The sequence below is a fragment of the Coffea eugenioides genome, chromosome 11 (genome assembly GCF_003713205.1).
Source record: "Coffea eugenioides isolate CCC68of chromosome 11, Ceug_1.0, whole genome shotgun sequence".
NCBI classification, from domain to species: domain Eukaryota; kingdom Viridiplantae; phylum Streptophyta; class Magnoliopsida; order Gentianales; family Rubiaceae; genus Coffea; species Coffea eugenioides.
Window position 1 is genome coordinate 44,290,042 of NC_040045.1, and position 23,665 is coordinate 44,313,706.

General features: G+C 37.1%; 2 protein-coding genes across 2 annotated transcripts; one reads left to right on the forward strand and one right to left on the reverse strand.

The window, feature by feature from the left end:
- Positions 1 to 408: 408 nt before the first annotated feature.
- Positions 409 to 13,696, forward strand: LOC113751278 (phospholipid-transporting ATPase 3). Its single transcript, XM_027295221.1, has 27 exons — positions 409 to 775; positions 2,538 to 2,603; positions 2,735 to 2,796; positions 4,191 to 4,272; positions 4,506 to 4,616; positions 5,202 to 5,279; positions 5,470 to 5,566; positions 5,738 to 5,844; positions 6,177 to 6,242; positions 6,555 to 6,676; positions 6,775 to 6,859; positions 6,942 to 7,019; positions 7,094 to 7,210; positions 7,414 to 7,560; positions 7,643 to 7,747; positions 8,417 to 8,559; positions 8,781 to 8,882; positions 8,969 to 9,032; positions 9,122 to 9,334; positions 9,933 to 10,098; positions 10,278 to 10,357; positions 10,439 to 10,678; positions 11,106 to 11,327; positions 11,564 to 11,731; positions 11,901 to 12,260; positions 12,340 to 12,446; positions 13,028 to 13,696. Exons 1-27 carry the CDS (start codon positions 593 to 595, stop codon positions 13,329 to 13,331), a joined length of 3,675 nt encoding a protein of 1,224 aa, XP_027151022.1. The 5' UTR covers positions 409 to 592; the 3' UTR covers positions 13,332 to 13,696.
- Positions 13,697 to 14,958: 1,262 nt separating this feature from the next.
- On the reverse strand, positions 14,959 to 23,239 carry LOC113752679 (disease resistance protein TAO1-like). The gene is made up of 5 exons (XM_027296762.1): positions 22,755 to 23,239; positions 18,706 to 19,819; positions 18,021 to 18,446; positions 15,909 to 17,504; positions 14,959 to 15,730 (listed from the first exon to the last, which is right to left on the reverse strand). The coding sequence occupies exons 1-5, from the start codon at positions 23,237 to 23,239 to the stop codon at positions 15,053 to 15,055; spliced, it is 4,299 nt and encodes a 1,432-aa protein (XP_027152563.1). The 3' UTR covers positions 14,959 to 15,052.
- Between the last annotated feature and the right edge of the window lie 426 nt (positions 23,240 to 23,665).

The following is a 23,665-nucleotide window of genomic DNA, read 5'->3' on the forward strand; positions in this document are numbered from 1 at the left end:
ATTAGTGTTAGATAACTCATTTCGTCAATCTTTTTTAATTCAATAAGTATGTTGAAAAATATATATTATTTCTCTACTTTGTAAAAATTATTTGTCATGTTAAGATTTGATAATTTAGATAGAGAATAAATTTATAAGAAAGTGATCTAAAAAATAAACTTATAAAGGATATATTTTGTTCCCACTGAATTGATATATTTTTACCTTTTCACAACGACAGGAGCTTAGTGCATTGTCTGATACATTGAGGGAGTATAAAACTATACTTCGAAAATTGAGGGACTACATCTCAAAAATTTTCGCCAAAAAAATGCAGTAATGGATTTCACGCGGAACAAAAAGATGGTGGAATATCAAATCTGTAATGTATTTAACGAAAAAGGGCTGAATTACCAACAAAAGCCCCTCCCTTCTTCTTCCGTCCTATTATCTTCACACTTCAACCAGCAATTAATTAATATTCCCCCAATTTATTCAAATATATGAAAAGGAAATTTGAAGTGAGGTAAGATTTGGAGAATTTTTCAACGTGATAGTCTCCGGAATTGATTTGATCGGTTCTGTGCGATCGGAGGGATTACAGGGCAGTAGTATGGCGGGCTGGAGGGGATCCAGATCGAGGTTAGGCGGCGGCGGAGACACCGGAGGCACGGCTATGACGGAGCACGTCTCTTCGTCTCGAACTGTTCGACTCGGGAGAGTCCAGCCGCAGGCACCTGGTCACCGTACCGTGTTTTGTAATGACCGTGAAGCCAATGCCCTCGCCAAATTCAAGGTCCATTAACTTTTCAACTTCTCATTCCTTACTACGTTTTAGAGGTTTGCTTATTCCCCCTCCCCTCTCCTCTTGGTTGATTTACTTCGAAATGTGGGATGGGGACGTAGGCACGAATTTCTTTGAAGGGCAGTAATTTTTTTTGGGAGGTTCATCGAAGGTTTACTTCATGTTTAAATGTTGGTAGCAGCGGCTAGTGGTTATTAGGATATAAAGATGGACGATTGTTTTGTCTTCGTTTCAAATTTATAAAGTTGAAAAGAATGATATGAGTTGTTTTTGCCTTTTCTGGTGGCAGTATATGGTGCACAATTAGATGGATTGTTGTGCATTTAAGTTTCAGTTGATAAATTATTAATGTTATTGAGCCATTCTTGTCTTATTGTTCATTTAGGAAATAGAAAGATGTTCTTGTTGGAATAACTGTGAGGAAAATCAATTGGAATGGAGTTTATTATTTTGCTCAAAGTATGTTATTTATGAATCTTTAACTTCTTGATAATAGAAAAGAATTTGTTTCTTTCTTAAACTAAGTCTGAATTTTTAAGACCTTAACATCTTCTGCAAATTGTGAATGCATAGAATCCTTGTTCTCAGTACATTCATAACCTTAACAATGTATATAGGGCCACTTGAATCCCTTATTTACGTGAAAACAGAACTCTAATATGCATTTAACACTATGTCAATCTTTGTGACCTTTAATCTTTGTCATGGTATCTTGTCTGGTATTCTATCTTAAATTCTATCTTCCCTTTCCACACTGAGTTAAAAAGAAGTATTTTAGAGCTTTAACAACAAGTTGTTTTGAACTATTTTCTTGTTCCTTTTCTAAGAGAACTAGATATTGTAAAAAGATCTTATGTGGGAGCTGTCAAGTCTTAGTGTTATGGCCAGAGTGAAGCTTGGCCCATCTAGTTTATCGTCAATTTGGGTTCTTCATGCAATTAGAATAACTAATTTCTCCTGATGGATTGAGAGAAGCTAAGATTTGTGATTCAATTCGCACAAAAGAACACAGGCACAGGGAGAAATGGCTTATTGATGTCCAGCTCGATTAAGACATTCGACACTGGATGGAGCCATTGGGGCCTGATTTCTGCTTACGTGAGAGAGATGTTGGAATGAAATTGGTTTATGATTGGTTCTATTTCTTCAAGTTGTCTGTTAGCATCTTTGCTGATACTTGGAAAGGTCCACCGTATAGACCTTTCTGACTATGCGACAATTTGATGCTTTGTTTGTATGATTAAGTTTAGTAGTTGTTTTTCTTTGATGAAACTATTTCCCAACAACTGGAACTTTGTTTCAACCGTGTAGCACATTCTAAGCCTTAAGCTAGCTTTGTCATTTTGTATTGGAAATGTCTTCATTTGTAGTTGTGAAAATTGTCACAATCTAGTTTTGTGTGTTGGCATATAGTTTCAGGAGCAAAAGAAATCGAAAAATAACATCTAATTGCATAAAATTGCATGTGATGCCCTACTGAGACCATCGCCTGCTCAGATGTCTAAAGCTAAACTTTGGACTGCAAAGTGAACTGATTGTACTCATAAGTCTTTCTTTCAAGACTCTTTGCTCCTGTGAGTGAAGTGATGTTTTTAAGATTTGTTGGAAAGATATCATTGATTTGTATGTGAAAGGTTATTGAGATTGAATTTTGGAGCTTAAAACAGATATAAACTTCTCAGTTATTTTTCTTAATGTTACTTTTGAATTTTGATGAAGTTTGGTTCTAGTTTACTGAAACTCTTTTTCTCAGGGAAATTCTGTGTCAACCACAAAATATGATGTACTTACATTTCTCCCAAAGGGGTTATTTGAACAGGTAAATTTTGTTATACCATTAATGCTAATAGTCAGTAATTTCAAATTATCATCTCTGCAATTCCTCACAGGATGTAACCTTGCTGTCTATTTCACTTTATCTTTTCTTCTTGCTGTTGTTTGTGCTGACAGTTCAGGCGGGTGGCTAACCTTTACTTCCTTATGATCTCGATCTTGTCATGCACTCCCGTCAGGTATGTTTGTTGCAAAATTTATCTTCTAACTTGTCAAGAAGCAAGCAAAATGCGGGGTTCATTTGGCACCCCTGTTTTTTTGCATGTTTTTAATAGTGAAAGTTTTTCTTCAACTTTAGCTACAATAACTTGTTCAAACAGCCTAATTTTGTAAGACAAACCCACCCCCACCCCCCCCCCCCACAACAAAAAACCACAAAAAAAAAAGAAACACTCAAAAACCGCACACCCTTTTTCCCTTCTAGCACCACCTTCCATAACCATTTCCCCTGCTGCCGCTGCCACTTCCTCCCATCACGGCTGCCCCACGCCACCACCCTCCCCCACACTTCCGCCTCCTATTCTGCTTCCCCCTCTCTTCTTGTTTCCTCTCTCCCCTCCCTTCCCCTCTTCTCCTCCTCCTTCCACCTCTTCCCCCTCCCCCCTACTTTCTTCCTCCCTTCTTTTCCCCACCAGCACCTATCCCCATCATCACCTTCCTCCTCTTATCTCCCTCTCCACCACCACCCATCCTGCCATCACCTTCACCTTCCCCTCCCTCTCTCCCTCTCTCTCCTTCCCATACCCCGTGGTGGCGGGCTGGAGGAGAGGGAGAAAAGAAGAGGGAGGAGGATGAAACTGCCATGGTGGAGAGAGAGGATGAGGGGATGGGGGTGGGGGCGGGGGCGGCCGGTAGTGGGGGGTGGTGAGAGGGGTGCTTCTGGGGGTAGTGGAGAAGTAGGGAGTGGGAGGGGCGGCGGCAGGTGAGGGAGAGGCGGTAGTGGTTGCCGGTGGCGGTTGTGGGTGGGGAATGGTGGTGAGAGTTGCTGGTGGGTGTCATGTCCAGATTGAGCGGCGTTGTGGGTGGCTCATGGAAAGGTTTTTGTAAAACATTCTACAGTAAGCTACAGTAAAGTTGTAGACAAACACCAATAAAACACACCATCCAAGTAGACCCATGGCTTTATTAGTTCTGAATCATCACTTGAATCTGGATTCCATGCACTGAATTTTGCTTCTAAATTAGCATCTCATGTTGTTCTTTCTGGGCAATGTTGGTATAGAGTATTGTTATATAGAAAGAATAGTGGAAAAAGTGAAAAAAAACCTCAAGCATGAGAGTTATAATAAAACTCATCAAAATTTTTGTCTCAAGTTTCTTTTACAGTTGATACGAGGTGTGCCTCAGCTTTTAACTGGTTTCGCCAGAAGTATTGAGGAGATCTAGTACTGCTATTATCTCCTATTTACCCTGTGTTACCAAAATGCTACCACCAAAACATTACTTAGTGCATGTTTGTAATGCTTTATGGAGTTGTGTACTCCCATAGCATCAGAGAGAATTTGGATGGAGTTGGCTTTTAGTGATTTTGGGAGTTTTAGCTACTCTGATTTTTATATTTTCTTCCTTGCAGTCCTGTAAGTCCAATTACAAATGTGCTTCCTTTGAGCTTGGTGCTTCTTGTTTCCCTGATAAAGGAGGCATGGGAGGACTGGGTGAGTATTATCAGATAACTTTAGTTTGTTTTCTTTATATTTTTGTACTTAATAGGATGAATGTTCCAATTTGTAAAAGCTTTACTTGTCTTTGAATAGGCTTAATAGATAAAACAGTAATTTGATCTGCATCTAATCAAGAAGTTAGAGCTTTCTTTCCTGATGCTTCTGCTAGGCCTAAGGGATTTCTCACCTTTTTTTTTCTTTATTCTCCTGTGCCCTGTGTATAACAGAAGCGTTTTCAAAATGACATGGCAATTAATAATACTCCAGTCGATGTATTGCTAGATCAAAAGTGGATATCTGTTCCTTGGAAGAAACTTCAGGTTGGAGACATCATCAGAGTAAGTAAATCGAATTTATGATGTTTACCCATTTATTGTATTCATGTATAGCTGGACTAAGATTGTTGCCTACTCTTATGCTCATGCATCTTCTATCTGTGGTTGTTGTCTTGATTGTGACTTTTCCAACATTTATCTCCTTTTTCTTGTGAAGAGCTTCATTTTTGCCACACTGGTTAAACCTTTATGTTTATGGTTGATTTTACTTAATATGGAAGGGAACTTCCGCACATATTGATTCAGGTAGCTTTAGTTTTTTTTTTAGGATGTTTTTTTCTTCTTTTCCCTGGCACTACTGCTTTGCTTTAGAAATAAGATGTATAGACTGTTATTTATTTCAGAAGAGTGCAATAGTATATTAATATCCTGCTGGTCTTTTATGTGAATATTGGTATCCTTACTTTGATGTCGAAGTTATATTTTAACAAGTATCAGAGATATTGACTCAGGGCAACTTTACAGTTCTGAACTTTCATCAGAATTGACTCAAGGCTACTTATATTTACAGTTTTGACCTTCCATTCTTAGTGCTTGGAAGAATTGGCATCTTTGTGGTTATTTAGCATGTGTTGCTCTATTTTTCAGGTTAAGCAGGATGGATACTTTCCTGCTGATTTATTATTTCTGGCCAGCCCTAATCCGGATGGGGTCTGTTACACTGAGGTATAGCTCTTTGGGCAGTTGACTTTCCCATTGACTTTTGCCTGTAACTGAACTCTTGATTATGTTGCATTCGCAAGGATGACATGATCTTATCCGTTGTATACCTGGCTTGTTGGTCTGTCTGTCTGTTTCTCCTCTCTCTGTCTCTCTCTCTCTCTCTCAGCTTGTAGTTCTTTTTGTCTTGTCACAGACTGCAAATCTGGATGGTGAAACAAATTTAAAGATCAGAAAAGCATTAGAGAAGACATGGGATTATTTGACTCCTGAGAGAGTCTCTGAATTTAAAGGTTCTACCTATCCATTTTTTTGCCTATATATCCTCGTGTTAAGCTAGTAAATTTTTTAGAAAATTCTAACTAGCATCAATAGCCCCTGTAACAATGATAAATCAACTGATATATTCTGTAATCATCCCATTATTGTCTACTATCTCATGTGTGTCTTTCTATAAGTTGCAGGTGAAGTGCAATGTGAGCAACCTAACAATTCATTGTACACCTTTACTGGCAATTTGATAATTCAAAATCAGACGTTGCCCCTGAGTCCTAATCAGATTTTACTGCGAGTACGGCTTCATTTTGTCATCTTTATGATTCTTTGATTGTTTTAACATTATTTATATTATTTAATTATCTGTGTGCAAATTTTGTCATACTTTCCATGAATGACTATTTCTTCATTGTTTGTGGGGTTCAAATCTTGTTCATTCATATACCAGTTTGATATGCTTTTCTTAGTGCATGCATTTCTCACCTAATTTTATTTTTCTTCAACTGAATTTTTCATGGTGGGACTATGTTTCTATTCTTTACACTTGCTGGCCTGGTTAACGTTGGTATTTTGCTGCCTAACTTGTTTATGATTTGACCTGCTGACTTTTGCTTTAAATTTCCACAGGGATGTAGTCTCAGGAACACTGGGTTCATCGTTGGCGCTGTAATTTTCACGGGGCATGAGACGAAGGTACTACTATATATGGCAGCACTATGTCTTTGTTAGATTTCCTCCATTCTGGTTATAGTAACACACAATAACAATGTCTATATGGGCAGTCTTCACAGTACTGGGTTGGGTATGGTCTAAAAAATTTAGTTCTACAATAAGACGTGCTTAAGCAAAGATATTTTACTGTTTTCTATCAATGTTATTTCTTTGTATGTGAACTTTTTGGCTTGGCTTTGTCCATATTTATGTTCTATTTCTCACATTTTGCCATCATTTTTACTGTTCATCTTCATAATGTCCAGTTCCATGGCCTCCTTGGTTAAATTGCAGGTCATGATGAATGCAATGAAAATCCCATCAAAGCGAAGTACTTTAGAAAAGAAACTTGACAAACTTATTTTGACTCTGTTCTGTGTCCTCTTCTGCATGTGCCTTTTGGGTGCTGTGGGCAGGTTAGCTTCTCTTCCCCAAAATGTTCAGTATGAAATAGAGGTTTCATTTGAAGCATGCTCACACTTTCACAATGACTTATTGTTCAAAATTTTTGCAGTGGTATTTTCATCAATCGGAAGTATTATTACTTACAGTTTAGCAAGAACTCAGATGCACAGTCCAATCCAGACAATCGATTTGCGGTGATGGAGAGATTATTTATGTTTTTTCTGCTTTCTGTTTTTTATACTGCTTCTTGTTTTACTGATTGTATTAATTGTGCAGGTTGCTGCTTTGACCATGTTCACTCTTATCACACTCTATTCTCCAATAATTCCCATCTCCCTCTATGTCTCTGTCGAGGTATGTGTCTGGCATTTTCTTTTCATTGTATGTGTATAAGTCTCATCTAAGCTTGCCTTCCTTTTCCTTTTCAGATGATAAAATTTATCCAGTCCACTCAGTTTATCAATAATGATTTGCATATGTATCATTCTGAGAGCAATACGCCGGCTTTAGCACGGACTTCTAATTTGAATGAAGAACTTGGGCAGGTGAAATTTATTTATTAATGATTTTTCTTGATTCGACGGGATGCAGAAAATCTATCTGCTTTCACTTTTGCTTATTCTCTTTCCTACATGAACACAATCCTATGGATGAAGAAATTATTGTCATCATCTTTCTTTTGTAATTCACTCATGCTGTTCATCAAAGCTGATTTCTGGCAACTGAATTTATCATCTTATTTCACCAGGTGGAATACATTTTTTCGGATAAAACTGGAACTTTGACAAGAAACTTAATGGAATTTTTTAAATGTTCAATTGGAGGAGAAATATATGGTACTGGTATCAGCGAGATCGAGATTGGAACTGCTCAAAGGAATGGAATGAAAGTAGAGGTAAGTTAATCTGCCATCACAAGGAGAGAGATTGTATTTTAGTTGCAGTCATGCATGTTTTCATATCATAAAGTTCATACAGGTTCAGAAATCGTCAGATGCAACACATGAAAAGGGTTTCAACTTTGATGATGCTCGGCTTATGAGAGGTGCTTGGCGGAATGAACCTAATCCTGATTTATGCAAGGTAGAATATATAAAATAGGAACCAGTTAAGAATTACATGCTCAATCTTTAAAGAAACTGAATTTCCCATTATCCAATTCAAAATATGTTGGTCATTGGGTGCTCTTGTTCCACTTTTGATCACAATTACTTTCTCTGAGATGTGGACCTATAATTTTTGTGGCTGCTTTCAGTTTTCATTGTTATCCAGTTACTCATTTGCCGAAATGTTCTTCTCTGTACCGGTTGCACTGCCTTCAGCTATTTAATTTTTCATAGAATCGGATGGAGAAGAGCTAGTAAATGAGATAAAGTCTCTGTGTGCACTCTGTGATATGCAACTTTACCTTTTTGATTTGGTGTGCACCTTCTTCTGGGGACACTGCTTGTATCTATTAAAATTTTTTGTCCTTTCCTGTCAATTGTGTTAAGCTATCAAGACATCATTGCCTTACTTGTGAATTGACTGTTGTGTGCAATCTGATGCTTCCTTTCCTTTCAGTCTAGTTTTCCTCCCTTTTCTCCTCTTCCTGCTCTTATTTATTATGCTGTTGTGATGTTGTTAAATTTGAAAGTAAAGTGTTTGTTGCTTTTGTTGGTTCTACTACACCTAATAATTGATGACCATGTACATATCTAATGAAAAGATTTCATTGTTCAACATCAACAAAAGCTTTTCTTTTTTGTGTAGGAATTCTTCAGATGCCTTGCAATTTGTCATACTGTACTCCCTGAAGGTGAAGATTCCCCTGAAAAAATTCGCTACCAAGCTGCTTCCCCTGATGAGGCTGCTTTGGTTACAGCAGCCAAGAACTTTGGCTTCTTCTTTTTTAAGTAAGCATGCATGAATAATGACTTATGAATGATAAGACTTGTAAAAATCAATCTTTTCGTCATTCAGTGATGTTTACCCTTAAATTAGAGTGATTTCATCCCCAAATGATAGTCGAATTCTCAATTTAGATAGGAATGAGAAAGTGATATGGATCTTGTGCTTGAATGAATGAGATAATCAATTCATCTGTGATGGTAATTGGTGAAGTATGCTTTTGCAGACGTACACCTACTACAATTTATGTCCGTGAATCACACGTGGAGAGAATGGGAAAGGTTGAAGATGTTCCTTATGAGATCCTGAATGTCCTCGAGTTCAACAGGTGATTATATTTTATTACTTGCATGATGGCAGCGATTATATGCTATGTTTCATAAAATTGACTTAAACACTCTGTGGTGTGTGTAGTACAAGGAAGCGCCAATCTGTTGTCTGTCGTTATTCAAATGGCAGACTTGTGTTATACTGCAAGGTAATGGTTTCATGGGACTGACAATGCGAGTTGAACCCTGTCTTTAGGCTTTCTAGATGGTTTTTTTCACAGTACTTGCTTTTTCTCAGGGTGCAGATACTGTAATTTATGAACGATTGGCTGACAGAGACAATGAACTGAAAAGAACCAGTAGGGAGCACTTGGAAGAGTTTGGAGCTGCTGGACTGCGTACGCTTTGCCTGGCCTACAGAGATTTGAGTTCTGAAGTGTATGAGAGTTGGAATGAGAAATATATTCAGGCAAAATCTTCTTTAAGGGATCGTGAAAAGAAATTAGATGAGGTCTGTGTTAATTTGAGTTTCTACCAAAAGTTAAAACTAGCTTTCTGAGGGAAATACTATTGAAGTTCTGGTGGTTTCTTACTTTGGGATTTTTGTTTGTGAGACATTTGGCATTTGATTGGTGCTCCAGTTATTGATGCTTTTCATTTGGCTTTTTAATGGTAGCATTTAACCTTTTCCATCTTTTCATTATTATACATCACTATCTGGGAAGCTAGAAAAATGTCTTCGAACGCCCCCCACCACACCACCGCACCTCCCTTTAACGAAAAAGAAAAAAAAATATCTCAGAATGTGAAGAAAATGTGATTTGTAGGTGCAGCATCTTGATTTGTCTTGCTAGGTCCAATGATTTTCTGGAAAAGTATTGAATGCTGGTGCGGCTTTTGGTGCAATATGTTCATCTATATTCTAGAATGTGTGGATATAGTACATTAGGTTCTTTAGGTTGTCAATTTTCATCATCGAAGTGGACGCACAACGTCAATTTCTTTGATAGCATATGTATTTGAATGTGCTTTTTGTTGGTGTACCTTTACTGTATATAAGCCACTTCTGATACTTTTTTCCTGCAAATAACTATCTGTTTATTTTGCAGGTAGCTGAACTCATTGAAAAAGAGCTTGTTCTGATTGGGTGCACTGCTATAGAAGACAAGCTTCAGGAAGGGGTACCCACTTGTATAGAGACTCTGTCAAAGGCTGGTATCAAGATTTGGGTGCTTACTGGGGACAAGATGGAGACAGCAATAAATATAGCTTATGGTAATTTTTTTCCTTTGAATTCAATTTTTTCATTTCTATTCTTTTCTACGTTAATGGCAACAATAAACTTTTATTCATTGTATTTTAGCTTCAGCTTCATAATTTCATCAGCACATTCTAGGAGTTTCCTTGTCATATTAATTTGATAGTGGAATATCTCATTTCATTTTTTGGTACAGCTTGCAAATTGATTAATAACAGCATGAAACAATTTATCATCAGCTCTGAAACTGATGCCGTTAGAGAAGTAGAAGACAGAGTGAGTAACATTTCTTCTGTAAAACAGTTCTTTAGTGAATTTTGATGTCAAAGGCTTAAGTTGTCATAAACCTAATTTTAGGGTGACCAAGTGGAGCTTGCTCGGTTTATGAAAGAAAATGTGAAGAATGAGCTGAAAAGGTGCTATGAAGAAGCATTACAGTATCTTCGTACTGGATCAGAAACAAAATTAGCCCTTGTGATTGATGGGAAGTGTTTGATGTATGCATTAGATCCAAGTTTGCGCGTAATGCTGTTGAATTTGAGCTTAAATTGTAATGCAGTGGTTTGCTGTCGAGTTTCTCCTTTACAAAAAGCACAGGTGATGTTCTTAAGACTCTTATTGAAGAGTGTATCAAGTGAAACCGTTGATATAATTTATGAGGCTAACACCTTAACTTTCTTACGTTTCCTTTCTGTCAAGGACATAGCCAGAAGTATATATATTATTGTTTATGGTATTGGTGGTGTTAAAATATAAGCTATACATCATAGTTGTTCCTCTGGCATAACCTGAAAAACTGCTTGGAAGATGGGCCCAAACTTTTCTCTGCACATGATCTTGTTTCATTCAAAATGTCATAATTTAGCTGTCATAATTTTTTTCTTGTGTACCTCAAATGTGGGCACTAAAGAATCTTTTAGGTATGAAGTTGATTATTTTGTGTTAGCCTGTACAATAGCATCTGGTCTGCAAGTCATATACTTCTATGTTCAAGTGTTTCAGGAAACTCTGTTATTGGTTGTAGGTCACAAGCCTGGTTAAGAAGGGTGCAAAGAGAATCACACTCAGTATTGGCGATGGTGCCAATGATGTTAGCATGATTCAGGCTGCTCATGTTGGTGTTGGAATAAGTGGACAGGAAGGGATGCAAGCAGTAATGGCCAGTGATTTTGCAATTGCTCAGTTCCGCTTTCTCACAGACCTACTTCTTGTGCATGGAAGGTGGTCATATCTTAGGATATGCAAGGTATGGTATTTTCCTTCCCTTCCCCCCGGGCCCCCTTCCCCCAAAAAATAAAAAATAAAAAAGATATATTGATGAATTATAAGAGCCATTGTGGATTCTTTATTGTATCAGCTTGGCGGATCCATTCGTTGTGTCATCGAATGCATTTAGCCGTGATCAGTCACATTGTTGTTGCAATTATCTTGTGCTTTTTGATTTGCATCTTAAGCTCAATTTTTGTTTTGTTTTGTTTACAGGTGGTGACGTACTTCTTTTACAAGAATCTGATGTTTACTCTGACCCAGTTCTGGTTCACATTCCATACTGGATTTTCTGGTCAAAGGTTCTATGATGATTGGTTTCAGTCTCTCTACAATGTTATCTTCACTGCCTTACCTGTGATTGTCCTAGGAATATTTGAGAAGGTAATCTTATACTTGTGCAATTTGGTTTTTTACCTTGCATAATTCCAACAGTGCATTTGATTGCTTTGTTATTCATTTTAATGATTTTGTAATGCCAAAAATTTTTTATGCAGGCTCAGTATGCAATTTATTATATTCTTTGACACTATTCATATGTGACTTCTTGCAGGATGTTAGTGCATCCCTTTCCAAGAAATATCCGGAATTATACAAGGAAGGAATAAGAAACACATTCTTCAAATGGAGAGTCATTGCAATTTGGGCTTTCTTTGCAATTTATCAATCTCTCGTATTCTATCATTTTGTGACAGCTTCTAGTATTACGGGAATGAATAAAGCAGGGAAAATGTTTGGTCTTTGGGATGTCAGTACAATGGCCTTCACATGTGTTGTAGTTACTGTCAATTTGCGCCTTCTTATGATGTCTAATACAATTACAAGGTGGCATCATGTTACTGTTGGTGGGAGTATATTAGCTTGGTTTATATTTGTCTTTATTTACTCTGGCATCGTCTTGCCAAAAGATCAGGTCAGCAGTGTGAATAGCCATTGTTTTAGTGTAGAAAATTTCACATGTTGATGTTCTTGGGGTTTTTTCTATGGTGCAGGAAAATATCTATTTCGTCATTTATGTGTTGATGAGTACGATTTATTTCTACCTGACGCTGCTTCTTGTTCCTATAGCTGCACTTTTTTGTGATTTTATATACCAGGGGTAAGATCCTTTAAGGCCTTCTGTTCTGACTTTTTTTAAGTTGCATTGGATCATTGCTTAAATTCAGCTGAAAAGTATGCAAAAGGTTTTTTGACCTACTGTTGTCTGTTATTTTGGCCAGTTGCGGGCTTTTCTTTTCGGATTCATCTTTCTTACACTGGCAGTTTATACGCTGTCAGTTTTGAATAAATGACAATTATGCAAAATATGAACTTGGAATTCAACTTTTGCACTGTGTCATGGATCCAACAGTGATAGTGTATACACTGTCAGTATATATAAGCTTTATTCATTCTTTTCAGAATCTCTTGTTTAGTCCTTCAGAAATATTGACGTGTTGAATGCAGTGATTATGGTTCAAGACATTTAATATGCATAGATATGTCTGGGTGGTTGTCTTTAATTATTTTGAGCAAACTATGCCTTTGTATCATGATCTTTGTTTGAAGGTTTCTTTAGACAAGTAGCTGCACACATTTTTTGCCCTTCTTCCCCCACCTTACTCATGCTGTATGATAGACACTACTCTTCTGTGAGTAGAAGTTTGTTCATTCACTAAACTGTTGATGATATGGTTTCAGCGCCCAGAGATGGTTCTTCCCCTATGATTACCAGATTGTTCAGGAAATTCACAGGCATGAGCCTGACGCCAGCAAGGTTGGATTATTAGAGATTGGGAATCAACTTACCCCAGATGAGGCACGACGCTATGCTATAATGCAGCTACCAGGAGAGAAATCGAAGCATACTGGTTTTGCTTTTGATTCACCTGGTTATGAGTCCTTTTTTGCATCACAAGCAGGTGTTTTCGTTCCTCAAAAGGCGTGGGATGTGGCTAGACGAGCCAGCATGAAGTCGCGCCCAAAAACATCTCGAAAGAACTGAATTGGAAGTCTGTACAAAGTTTTGCTTCTTGCGGCACTTCGCTACGATAGCTTGTAGAACTATCTGTACATTAGTTGTACCATATGCGGTGTAGGTTTGATTTCTTTTTGTAGTGTTTTCTCAGCTGCTAACCGATAGTTAGATGTTAGTTATCAGGTATAGGGTATCAAGTGTTGACTGAAAGACCTGGGAATGGCATTGAGAATTCTTTTACAGCAGCACATTGTTTGGTATGAGCTTGTATATGCAAAATGTTACCGGCCCAAGGTTTTTTACACAATTCCTATAGTGGATGTACTACTAAGGGATGTTTGATTACCACGTTAAGCATTTAAAATTAATGTGTCAAGTTCTTTTTTGTTCAAGTTTGTTTCATAACAAAATTTCTTTACCATTTAAGAGTCAATTTCTATACAAAATTTTAATGGAAAGTGTAATGATTTGATTTGCTGAATGGTTGAACTAGGGTCGTAATATTCATTTAAAATTATTATTTCCTATATCCAGACACTTTTATGCACACAATCTCTCTCTCTCACACGTACTATCACACATGTACGCACATACGTATTGCGCCTCTTGCACACATGTACCTGCTCACACATTTTCTCTCTTGCGCAATTGCACTCTACCACTTTTTTTCTTTTAATCTGTCAATATATATTTTCATACATAATCTATTTATTGTACACAAAAAAATACATATTTCTTTTCTCATGTAACATATTTTCACATATAGACAAAGACATATATTCATTTCTTGTGTTGGTTTTCAAGTTTATCAATATTAATAATTGATATTAAAAAAAACTAATTTAATAGAATAGTAAAATAAAATATTGGTATTAAACTATGTAACACATATACAATAAAATTTGTTAATTCAGTGCTCAAATTTAACAAATTTGACCTCATAGATACAGCAAATTTAAATTTTAGTACTGAAATTTCAGTTTTATCAAAAGTTTTTGAAGTTGCATTATTTAGGGTGTTTGATAACAAAACTCTCTTATTTTTCAATATAGATGGAGCACCATTTAGTTTTTCTTGTTCTTCGGTATAGAATAAGCATCACTTAATTTGTACATAAAATTTTAAGTGATAGTTTTTTTTTTTTTTTTTGCCCCTCGTTTTGCTTAAACTACCATATTAATGTCCACTTATTTTCTCTTTTGTTTTTTTCACGGACATGCACAGACATTTGACACAAACTCAACCCGTTTCCCTGACGCTCCCATTCCAACATATCAAACATACTCTGTCACACACATACGCACGCAAAATTTTGGTGAACAAATATATCAAAGGGGCTTAAACTGCCTATTGTTTTGGTTCGGGGTTCAAAGTGTAGCTGGAGTATAAGTTCAGGGGGCTTAGCATAATTAACCATAAAAATTATTAGAGTGAGAATTTTATATGGAAGTTGCAAGTTTTTGATATCGTTCCCAATAATCTGCATTGCAATTGTTTGCAATCATTCCCTGGAATGTGCAAATTTTCCTCTTTTATGGCACAAGTAAATGGAATCGGGGCATTTTGAACACACACACAGAGTACACCCCAAAAAAAAAGAAAAAAAAGGGCGAGAGAGGAGCAATTGGGTAAGGGACACATGGCAAGCATCCTGTATAACAGAGAAATGGAGTTTGATTGATTAATTAAAACTACAATTTTATCTGGCAACCAAAACCATTGAATTAATTCGTACGGTACAATGCAGTCTAAACTTTTAGCCACCACGCAAACGCTATGCCTAGAATCAGTGAGATTAAGACAATTAGGCTTGGCTTATATTTAGCATAGCCCAATATCCCTTGGAAGCAATCGGAGACATGCTTCTGCAGTTCTTGCTTATTTTCTCCTCTTGAGCCCGTGATAAGATCACCTTTTCGGGGAGAACCTATGAATCTTCTTAGCCTCTCTGATATGGATTGTTGACTTTGGTCCAACGATTCTTCATCCCCATCATAATCATCATCATTTTCAAATATCAAATGTATTCCCCGCTTCTTCAGCTGCAGCCCTTCAAAAATTGAAAGGTTCTGCATTCCAACCTCTATCTTATCGCCATCTTTTAGTATGGAAACTAAGGGATGATAGTCCTCGTACCGGCACAAATAAGTTTGATCCTCGTCCGTTCTAGGCACTCCTGCCAAGAACATGCCAGAAGTATGTACTGTTTCGTTCAGCCTGAGGATCTTTGCATTAACACCAGGTACTACAGGCAGCTGATGTCGGGAATCAACTAGTCCTCCACAATCCACAGAGATGACGAAACCAATGATTACAGCTTTAAGCGAAATGTTTTTGCGTTTCGAAAAGCTAACCACATCTGAAGTTAGCCATTCTGGAACTTCACTTCCAGGAAAACTCAAATTGCCCAGATTCTTCAGGGCAACCTGCATTTAAACCCAAAAAAAAACATGCAAGTTCTGCAGATAATAATAATAATATGCATGTGGGCATCCAATACTGCGAACGCAGGGACAGAGATACTTCAAGTAGCCTCAATGTTGCCAATAACGCACACAAATATTTCACCATAAGCTGACTATGAGAGAGAGAGAGAGAGAGTACCTTGTCAATTTTCCTGACCGCTTGGGCGCATGAAGTGCATCCAACCATGTGCAACCTTCTCAATGATTTTAAACATTCAATACCTGGGACGTCTACCAATTTTCCACAGTTTGAGAGGTTTAGGTCCTGCAAACACGTCAAATTTGAAAGGCTGTGTATGCTTTCGAGTGCTATGCAGTTTGAGGCATTAATATTCAGCAAACTCGAGGGAAGAGGAGGAAGAGCTTTAAGCTTGCTGCAACTGGATAGGAAAAGCTCTCTCAGAACGGAGAGTCCGCTCATGCTAGACGGCAGGCTGAAAAAGTCATTATGACTCAAATTCAGAATTTTCAATGATGTCAACTTCTCAAAATTATCAGGTAGTTGCCCAGAGATCTTCCATGCTCGAGCATCAAATTCTTCTAACGAGATGAGCTTTGAGAAAGAAGGTGGAAGCAAAATCGATTCAGCTTCCCTTTCTACATTTATAACTGGATCTATTGTTTCTGAACTCTGAGCAAGTTGGCCGTCCGGTTTCTTTGCCATTTTCAATATCATTAAGTTCAAAAGCTTACCGAAGGTTTCAGGTAATTCTGTCATAGCAGTCTCCTCCATTAACAGGTGGCGCAAGTTCCTCAAGTCTCCAAATGAATCTGGCAATCTCTGCAAATTCTTACATTTGTTCAATCTTAAGATAAAGAGATTTTCCAGCGAACCTATAGATACTGGCAACTCTGTAATGGCAGCATTTGTTATGATCAATTTCTCCAGAGCCAACATCTTTCCAATGGAGTCAGGAAGTGAACTAAGTAATTTACAGTTCCTCATCTCAAGTTTCTTGACTGATATAAGGGCACCAATCTGATCTGGTAGACCCGTAATTTGCATGTCGTCTAGCTGAAGCTCTGTCAAGGAAGATAGCCCCTCGATTGAAGCAGGCAGCATTTTTATATGAAAACATTTTCCAAGTGACAATTCTTTCAAATAGTACAAGTAACCAATAGATGATGGCACAAGCTTTACTGAACTGCCACTAAGATAGAATTTTGTTAATGATTTGAGATTGCCAACAGATTCAGGAATTACAGTTAGTGATCTGCACCACATCAGATCTAGTGTCTCAAGACTCCGCAAGGAACCAAAAGATGCAGGGATTTCCTCCAATGCAGAATGGTATAGAGAGATTTCCCTCAAAGATATTAGCTTTCCTACGTGTCTTGGCAGTCGTTTCAGTGACGAGCATCTTTCCAAGCTAAGCTTTTCAAGTTTTGTTAGCCTGAAAATATTCTCTGGTAGGTGCCCTATCACAGTATCATCAAGTAGAAGTACCCTCAATGAAATCATGCATTCTATATTCTTTGGAAGACTCCTCAACTTTGTGCAACCAGAGAGGGTTAGAATCTCCACATTTTTAAGTCCCGAAACATCTTCAGGAAATTCAACGAGGCTTAAACAATGATTCAAGTTCAAATGACGCAATGATCGAAGGTCCCCCATTGATTGGTGAATCTTCTCCAATTTGGTGCAGCGTTCCAGGATCAGCTTTTCCAATTTTTCATACCCAGATAAATCAGGGATCTCAGTAATGTTGTTGCAGTGGCGAAGATTCATAACATTAAGTTATTTGACACCTATAAAGAAATAGATTGCACGGATAAAGGAAAAGAATGACGGATTAAAGTTAAGCAAATGCACATTTGCATTTATTTCCAAAAAGTTAAAAATATCAAAATGTTTCATCATTTGCTTCATTCCTGAAAACAGCAAAACATATAGTTGTCAAAGAAACGGGATGAGACGCATATTGAAGAACTCGTTGTGTTATAAAGGTTCTAGATCACTGCAGGGAGACCATAGTGCAAAAAGAAAGCTTCTCTTTGGTTGAATTATGAATGCAATCAGAGTCTTGCAAGCAGAATCCACTTTATATGTGAGAACAGATCCTTACTAGACAAACCTATACACAATATGTTTTCTTGACTTCCGGGAATCTTAATAGTAGACAAAGGCAAAAAAGCAAAAGATTTGACCAGTTACATCACTTTGATTTTCTTGTATAATGTGTGATGCATGTTACTATCCAAAATAACTAAATCGAGAGACCAACCAAACGATAATGTACATCAGAAGTACCTGTTGAGCATGCCAGCACCATTTCCGTCCCCAGATTCTTTCAATTTTGCTTTCTGAGAGATCAAGGACCGCCAATTCCCTTGGGAAAAAATCAGAAGGAAGGCTTCTCAGGGAACATTTTCTCCACTGTAACCACTTTAACTGGGCAGGTAAACGTTTCAAATGTCCTTCCAATTTCACATTGCTGAACTGTAACAGTCTCAGATTCACCATTGATTCAAATGATGTAGCATTAAGTATGACTTCACCATCTTTTGTTGCATAACGGTGATGATGTTCCTTGTATATCTCCCTGAAGTATGTTACTGCAGAGGTAAAATTGGGTGTTTGACGAAGTTGTTGCCATGCAATTGCCCGTGCCTTTTTATCCCTAGGGAAGTTCTTCTTTTCAAGGTCTAAGACAATTCCTTGAATATCTCGAGTACCCTGCAATCATCAAGAAATAAACAATTATGCGTGAATGTCAGCATGGTGCAACCACAAAATCCCTAATAGAAAAGGAAGTCGAGAAATCTGCTGACTTGGAAAGAAGAGCAAAGCATGCAGTATGATTTTCACCATCTTAGTCTGCACACGCATTTTCTCGTGTTTTGGACGGTGCAATCGAGACCAATCATACACTAGTGAAAGACGTATAAGCAAAGCTTCACAGGAAGTAAAGGTTAGAATCTCCAGTATAACCAACCTTTCCGTCTTGAAAGAGACCCAAAACATCGGCAGGATTCCAGATTCTGCTGCGTCCATAAACATCTGATAAATTTTCTTCTACAATTATCTGTCTTCCCATGTCTCGAATCTGGTCATGCATCCATAACTGCTCAGAATCGATAAATTTTATAAGGGATCTTGAAACAAGAGTAGTAATTGCAGTCTCTACTCCAAAATAAGAGCCTCTCAGCGCATCAATTACATCCTCTCTGTTCATTTCCAAATTCAGAAACAAGCATGCAATGTCAAGAAATATCGACCGCTCTTGAACATCAAGGGCATCATAACTTATCTTCAAGGCACCCTGAAGTTCAGGCCCACGGATCTGTTTCAGCTTTGCCAAAGCATCTTGCCATTCCTCTACTATTCTCTTACCGTATAAAAGAGAACCAAAGACTTCTAGTGCCAACGGTAGTCCACCGGTACAGGAGACAATTTCTTTGGACAAATTAAGGAAAGCTCCTGTGGGATTCTCTCTTCTAAATGCATGGTGACTAAAAAGTTTTAGTGACTCAGACTTTCCCAAAGATTTCACTTCATAAATCTTATCCACAAAATCAGTTGGTAAAACTGCCGCATCTCTAGTAGTAATTACTATCCGGCTTCCTTCAGAGTACCATTCTCTCGAGCCAGCTAGTTCTTTAAGTTGTCCTGCATCATCAATGTCATCTAAAACTAGAAGAACTCGGTTTTGTTTCAGTATCCTCTTCATTTCTAGCACATAAGATTTGGCATCAGAGAAAGTAGGAGGCACCTTGTGTGAAGAAAGATCACCAACAATCTTTTTCTGAAGGAATTCAGGACCATTTTGCCGACTTTTAAAATTTTCTCTAACACTGGAAAGGAAGCTGCGGCATTGAAAGTGTCTAGCAAGTTTATTGTAGAGAGCCTTGGCAAGAGTTGTCTTACCAATTCCACCCAGTCCGTGCAAACCCAGAACTTGCTGGCCATTTTGCTTGACGTCTAACAATTCCACTAATTCTTCCAGACAAAAATCAAGTCCCACAACGTAAGAAGCCACAACCACAGGGGAATTGCTCAGTTCAGCCAGAATCCTTTTGACTATGTTTTGTATCAAATCCGACTCTTCGCTGAGAACAAATCAAATAAATTTGGAACGCATGAGTGCCATTGCGCAAATTAATACCACTAGTCAGCAGTGTAATATGAAGTAAGAAATTGCATTAGCTAAACTGTTGCGATTTCACAACTCTACGATAGCCTATAGTTCTGTATTTAAAAATCTCGCCTGCAGAAGAAGGTTGAATTATAATTAGGATATATTGTCATCTAAGATGCAAAGCTTCTACCAAGTACCAACCCCTCATTCAGTCTCAACAAATTTAAACACATTTCAGCTGATTGAAGAGTAATACTATGGAATATTGGACAATATTGCTTAAATAGAACACATTTCAACAAATTTCCATAGCTTCAGATTCTTCTTTGACAATTTTGAATTAGTCACGACCTTAGCCTTCATGTTATGCATGTTATCGTTGATTTGAAATACATTTTATTATTGACCAAACTGCTGCACGTACTATAGTCATCCAAGTATAAAATATAAACAGAAAAGAAAAGTCAAGCAGAAGACAATTTAACAACCAAGACAAGCGTATTATAAAATAGAGAGATAATTGAAGTTATAAATATTAGTATTTTACGTATCATTCAAAAAACCAGTACGAATGGCAAAACCCTTAGTATTTTGGTCATTTTATTTTTCAATTATTCATCAAAATCTGTAACATAAATTGTAGAAACCAATTCATTTACTCTAATACCTTCTAGAAGTTAAATTTACAGTTTGAGCCATTACTTTACTACTATTTATCAAAGTTATTTACCGCTCCATATTTGGCTTGTGTATCTATTTGTACTGCTTAACAACGTTCTATTGTGTATAATAAATTACAACTTTTATGATTTAATAAGTGTAACAATATCATGAATATATAATAAATTTGACAAAACATAATGGTGTTAATATTTGTGTGTTAAAATTTAAGCTACAAATTAACCTCATAGTTTAGAAAAGTTTGAAAAATTTTAGATCTATGATTTCTAAGTAATGTATCCTAAAAACAACTGTCTAAAGTAAAAAAAATAATGCATATATTTTGAAATAATATAACCACGTGCTTTGCACGTGAAGTATTAATAGTAAAGTACAAGTGGATGTAGCAATAAAACTACATGGTGATAATAAGAATATTGTTTTGATGCGGTCTTATTTAATTTGCTTTTTTTGTTCATTTTTGGCAAGTCAATTTTCACAACCTAGGCCCTAGGGTAACCGTTAAAAGGAAAAAACATGCTTAGGATAGCCGTTGAATAAGATTGTACGCTTGTTAACTTCACCAACTCAGCATAAGTTCAACTTTTTTTTTCAGGGAGATAGGTGGGAGAGGAGGCATTAGGGGAGAAGAAATGGGTTGGATGGTATCGGAAAAAAGAATGTAAGTGAGAGATTCTAAAAAAAAAAAACTTGATAACTAGTAACAATCATATGAAAGAAAAAACAAAGGATCGATTCCATTTCACTTTTTCGAGAGGTCGTTCAAAATTGGCTAGAAATGATAATCAAGCCAAGCTTGACGCTGTTTCTAAGTTTGTTAACTAATAAATTAAGTCAAGCTTCAATACATCAGTATTTTGGTCGTTTGGACTCATTTTACACTATAATGCCCTAACCTTTTGAAATTTTTAGAATGCCACAAAGATAATTAATCGATTCCACCTACTAAGTATAAGTCCGCCTACGTGTGTTGGTTCTTGCAGATGGATCCAAGTTCTCATATTTCGCCTCAACGCACAGCCCAATATTGAAACTACGGACACTCACAAGAATTATAGAATTGAAGAGATAAAAATGATTACTTATGAAAAGAGAATAATCAATACAACTGATCATATTGTTGATATCTTAAATTATAGAAGAAAGTCACGCCACAATAAATATCCTACAAGTACTCTACTGACTCTCCTTGGAAAATGCGCTATTTATTTATAGCATAACATACTTGAAAAATTGGAAACTACCACACAAATGATTATCAAATAAAATACTAATTACTCAATAGGAAAACAGCTAAAGATCTTTACTTGACTATAAGAAAACAACTAAGATTTTAAAAGAAAATTCTAGAAAATTGGTTTATTTTTGCCACCAATGAGGATTTTTTAAAAGAAGATACAAAAAATTATGGTCCCGACTATATATTTTTTTGACAAAATGGTGTGCCAACTATATATGCTTCCAATTAATTAATCATGCAAATTTTATTTTCTCGAAGAGCTCTCGAAAAAATATACTACTTTCTAATGTCATCTCCCTCCGAAGCCTAGATGGACTACCCGAGCCACAATATAGAGCTACCGCTTGTGCTCTGCAAATCTTTTTCCCATGTTATCTTTTGAGAAATACGTTTCTAACATACCAAAATATTTTCTTTCCTTTTTCAAATGCCGTAGTATGAACGCAGGAAATAAGGTATAGTATTAACTTAGAATTTGTCTTGGCTTTTTTTTTTTTAAATATATAGTAATACAGTGTAAATTTTGAAACATATTAATTTTTATATTCTTTTGTCTTCATATTATTTTTAGAAGGTATTTGGATGCAGTAAAAAAGATGATTTGCTACAAGAAAGAAAAAAAAAGGCGCAATATGCTGCTGTTAAAAGGTCTTTAGCGGATGTTCGAGAAGTTGATATCGCTATCACCCTATGAAACTCGAACAAACATTAATATGTTCATGTATCCAAGAACCAAAAGCTTGTTCCTTAATTTATGGTTAGGAAAGGCCAATTCTGTATGTCGATGATGCTGCGCTAGGGTTTTCGCTTTTTTTTTTTTTTTTTGCAATATACTTTTCTTTTAGAGTGCTAATTTTGTTGTAAGAACAGTTTAGCTATCACAAAAACGAAAAAGGATTGCTCAAGAATGAAAAAACATTTGCCGATGAATACAGACGAGAGAAACAAAAAATGAATGTATACGATCATTGATCATGAGCATTACCTGTTGTTATAAACCCATCCAGAAATCCCACCAACTCTTTCCATGGCTTTCCTCCATCTGACCACCTTTTGAACTCCAAACCTTTCCTCCAGAGCTTTAAAATCCTCCTCGAATGGCCCCCTCTGGCGTCGAACATCCGACGGATCAACCCGGTAGAAGACCGGAAGGACGAGTCGTGGGCTTTGGAAGATGTGCGCAAGCTCCTCGAGACACCACCTGGAGGATGCATAGTTATCTGAGATAATGGCGATGGCAGCTGCCGAGTCCTCAATGGCCTCGACTAAGCCTCGATCAATCTGGTCTCCTTGAGTCAATCCGTTGTTGTCTCGGAAAACTCGGACGCCGCTCGTATCTAGGGCCGAGTAGAGCCGATCCGTGAAGTTGTCCCGTGTATCCTCCCCCCGGAAGCTCAAGAAAACATCCCACCTCAACCTCAAGGCGCTGGGTGTTGAGCGTGAAAATTGATCTTCTTCTTCTTCTTCCATTGTCCCGTACCATCAATCTTCAATTGTACATTTATGTTGGTCGGAAGTACAAATTAAGATTGGCCAGTAGTGTCATCATCAGTACCCTATACGTAATGCCTAGACATATAACCGTGCATGAGTAACAGGTAATTACTAATTAGCCCCCGATATTATACAAATTCTTCTGTTGTAGGCGTTACTTGTACTATTATATATCGAAGCACTTTTTTAGTTGGTCTTGGTTTTTGAGAAAAATGCAAGATGGCATTTCTCCTTTTTTTTTTTTTTTTTTTTTGCTGTGCTTATTAAAACCAAGGAAAAACAGATGGATGAAATCATGACGTCCCATCCAATATGGACCATCCGATGAATTTAGACGGTCCAACGTGTTGTTGTTAGCACGTGCCTTCGCATTATTGGCGTAATAATTCCAATTTCTTGGGT

Coding starts and splice junctions, on each gene's coding strand:
- LOC113752679 (XM_027296762.1), bottom strand. CDS start 23,239: ATGGAAGAAGAAGAAGAAGATCAATTTTCACGCTCAACACCCAGCGCC. Junction 17,505..18,020: donor GGTGCTGGCATGCTCAACAG/GTACTTCTGATG, acceptor GTCAAATAACTT/AATGTTATGAATCTTCGCCA. Junction 15,731..15,908: donor CGGTCAGGAAAATTGACAAG/GTACTCTCTCTC, acceptor GTTTAAATGCAG/GTTGCCCTGAAGAATCTGGG.
- LOC113751278 (XM_027295221.1), top strand. CDS start 593: ATGGCGGGCTGGAGGGGATCCAGATCGAGGTTAGGCGGCGGCGGAGAC. Junction 4,273..4,505: donor AGGAGGCATGGGAGGACTGG/GTGAGTATTATC, acceptor TGTGTATAACAG/AAGCGTTTTCAAAATGACAT. Junction 8,883..8,968: donor AATGTCCTCGAGTTCAACAG/GTGATTATATTT, acceptor TGGTGTGTGTAG/TACAAGGAAGCGCCAATCTG.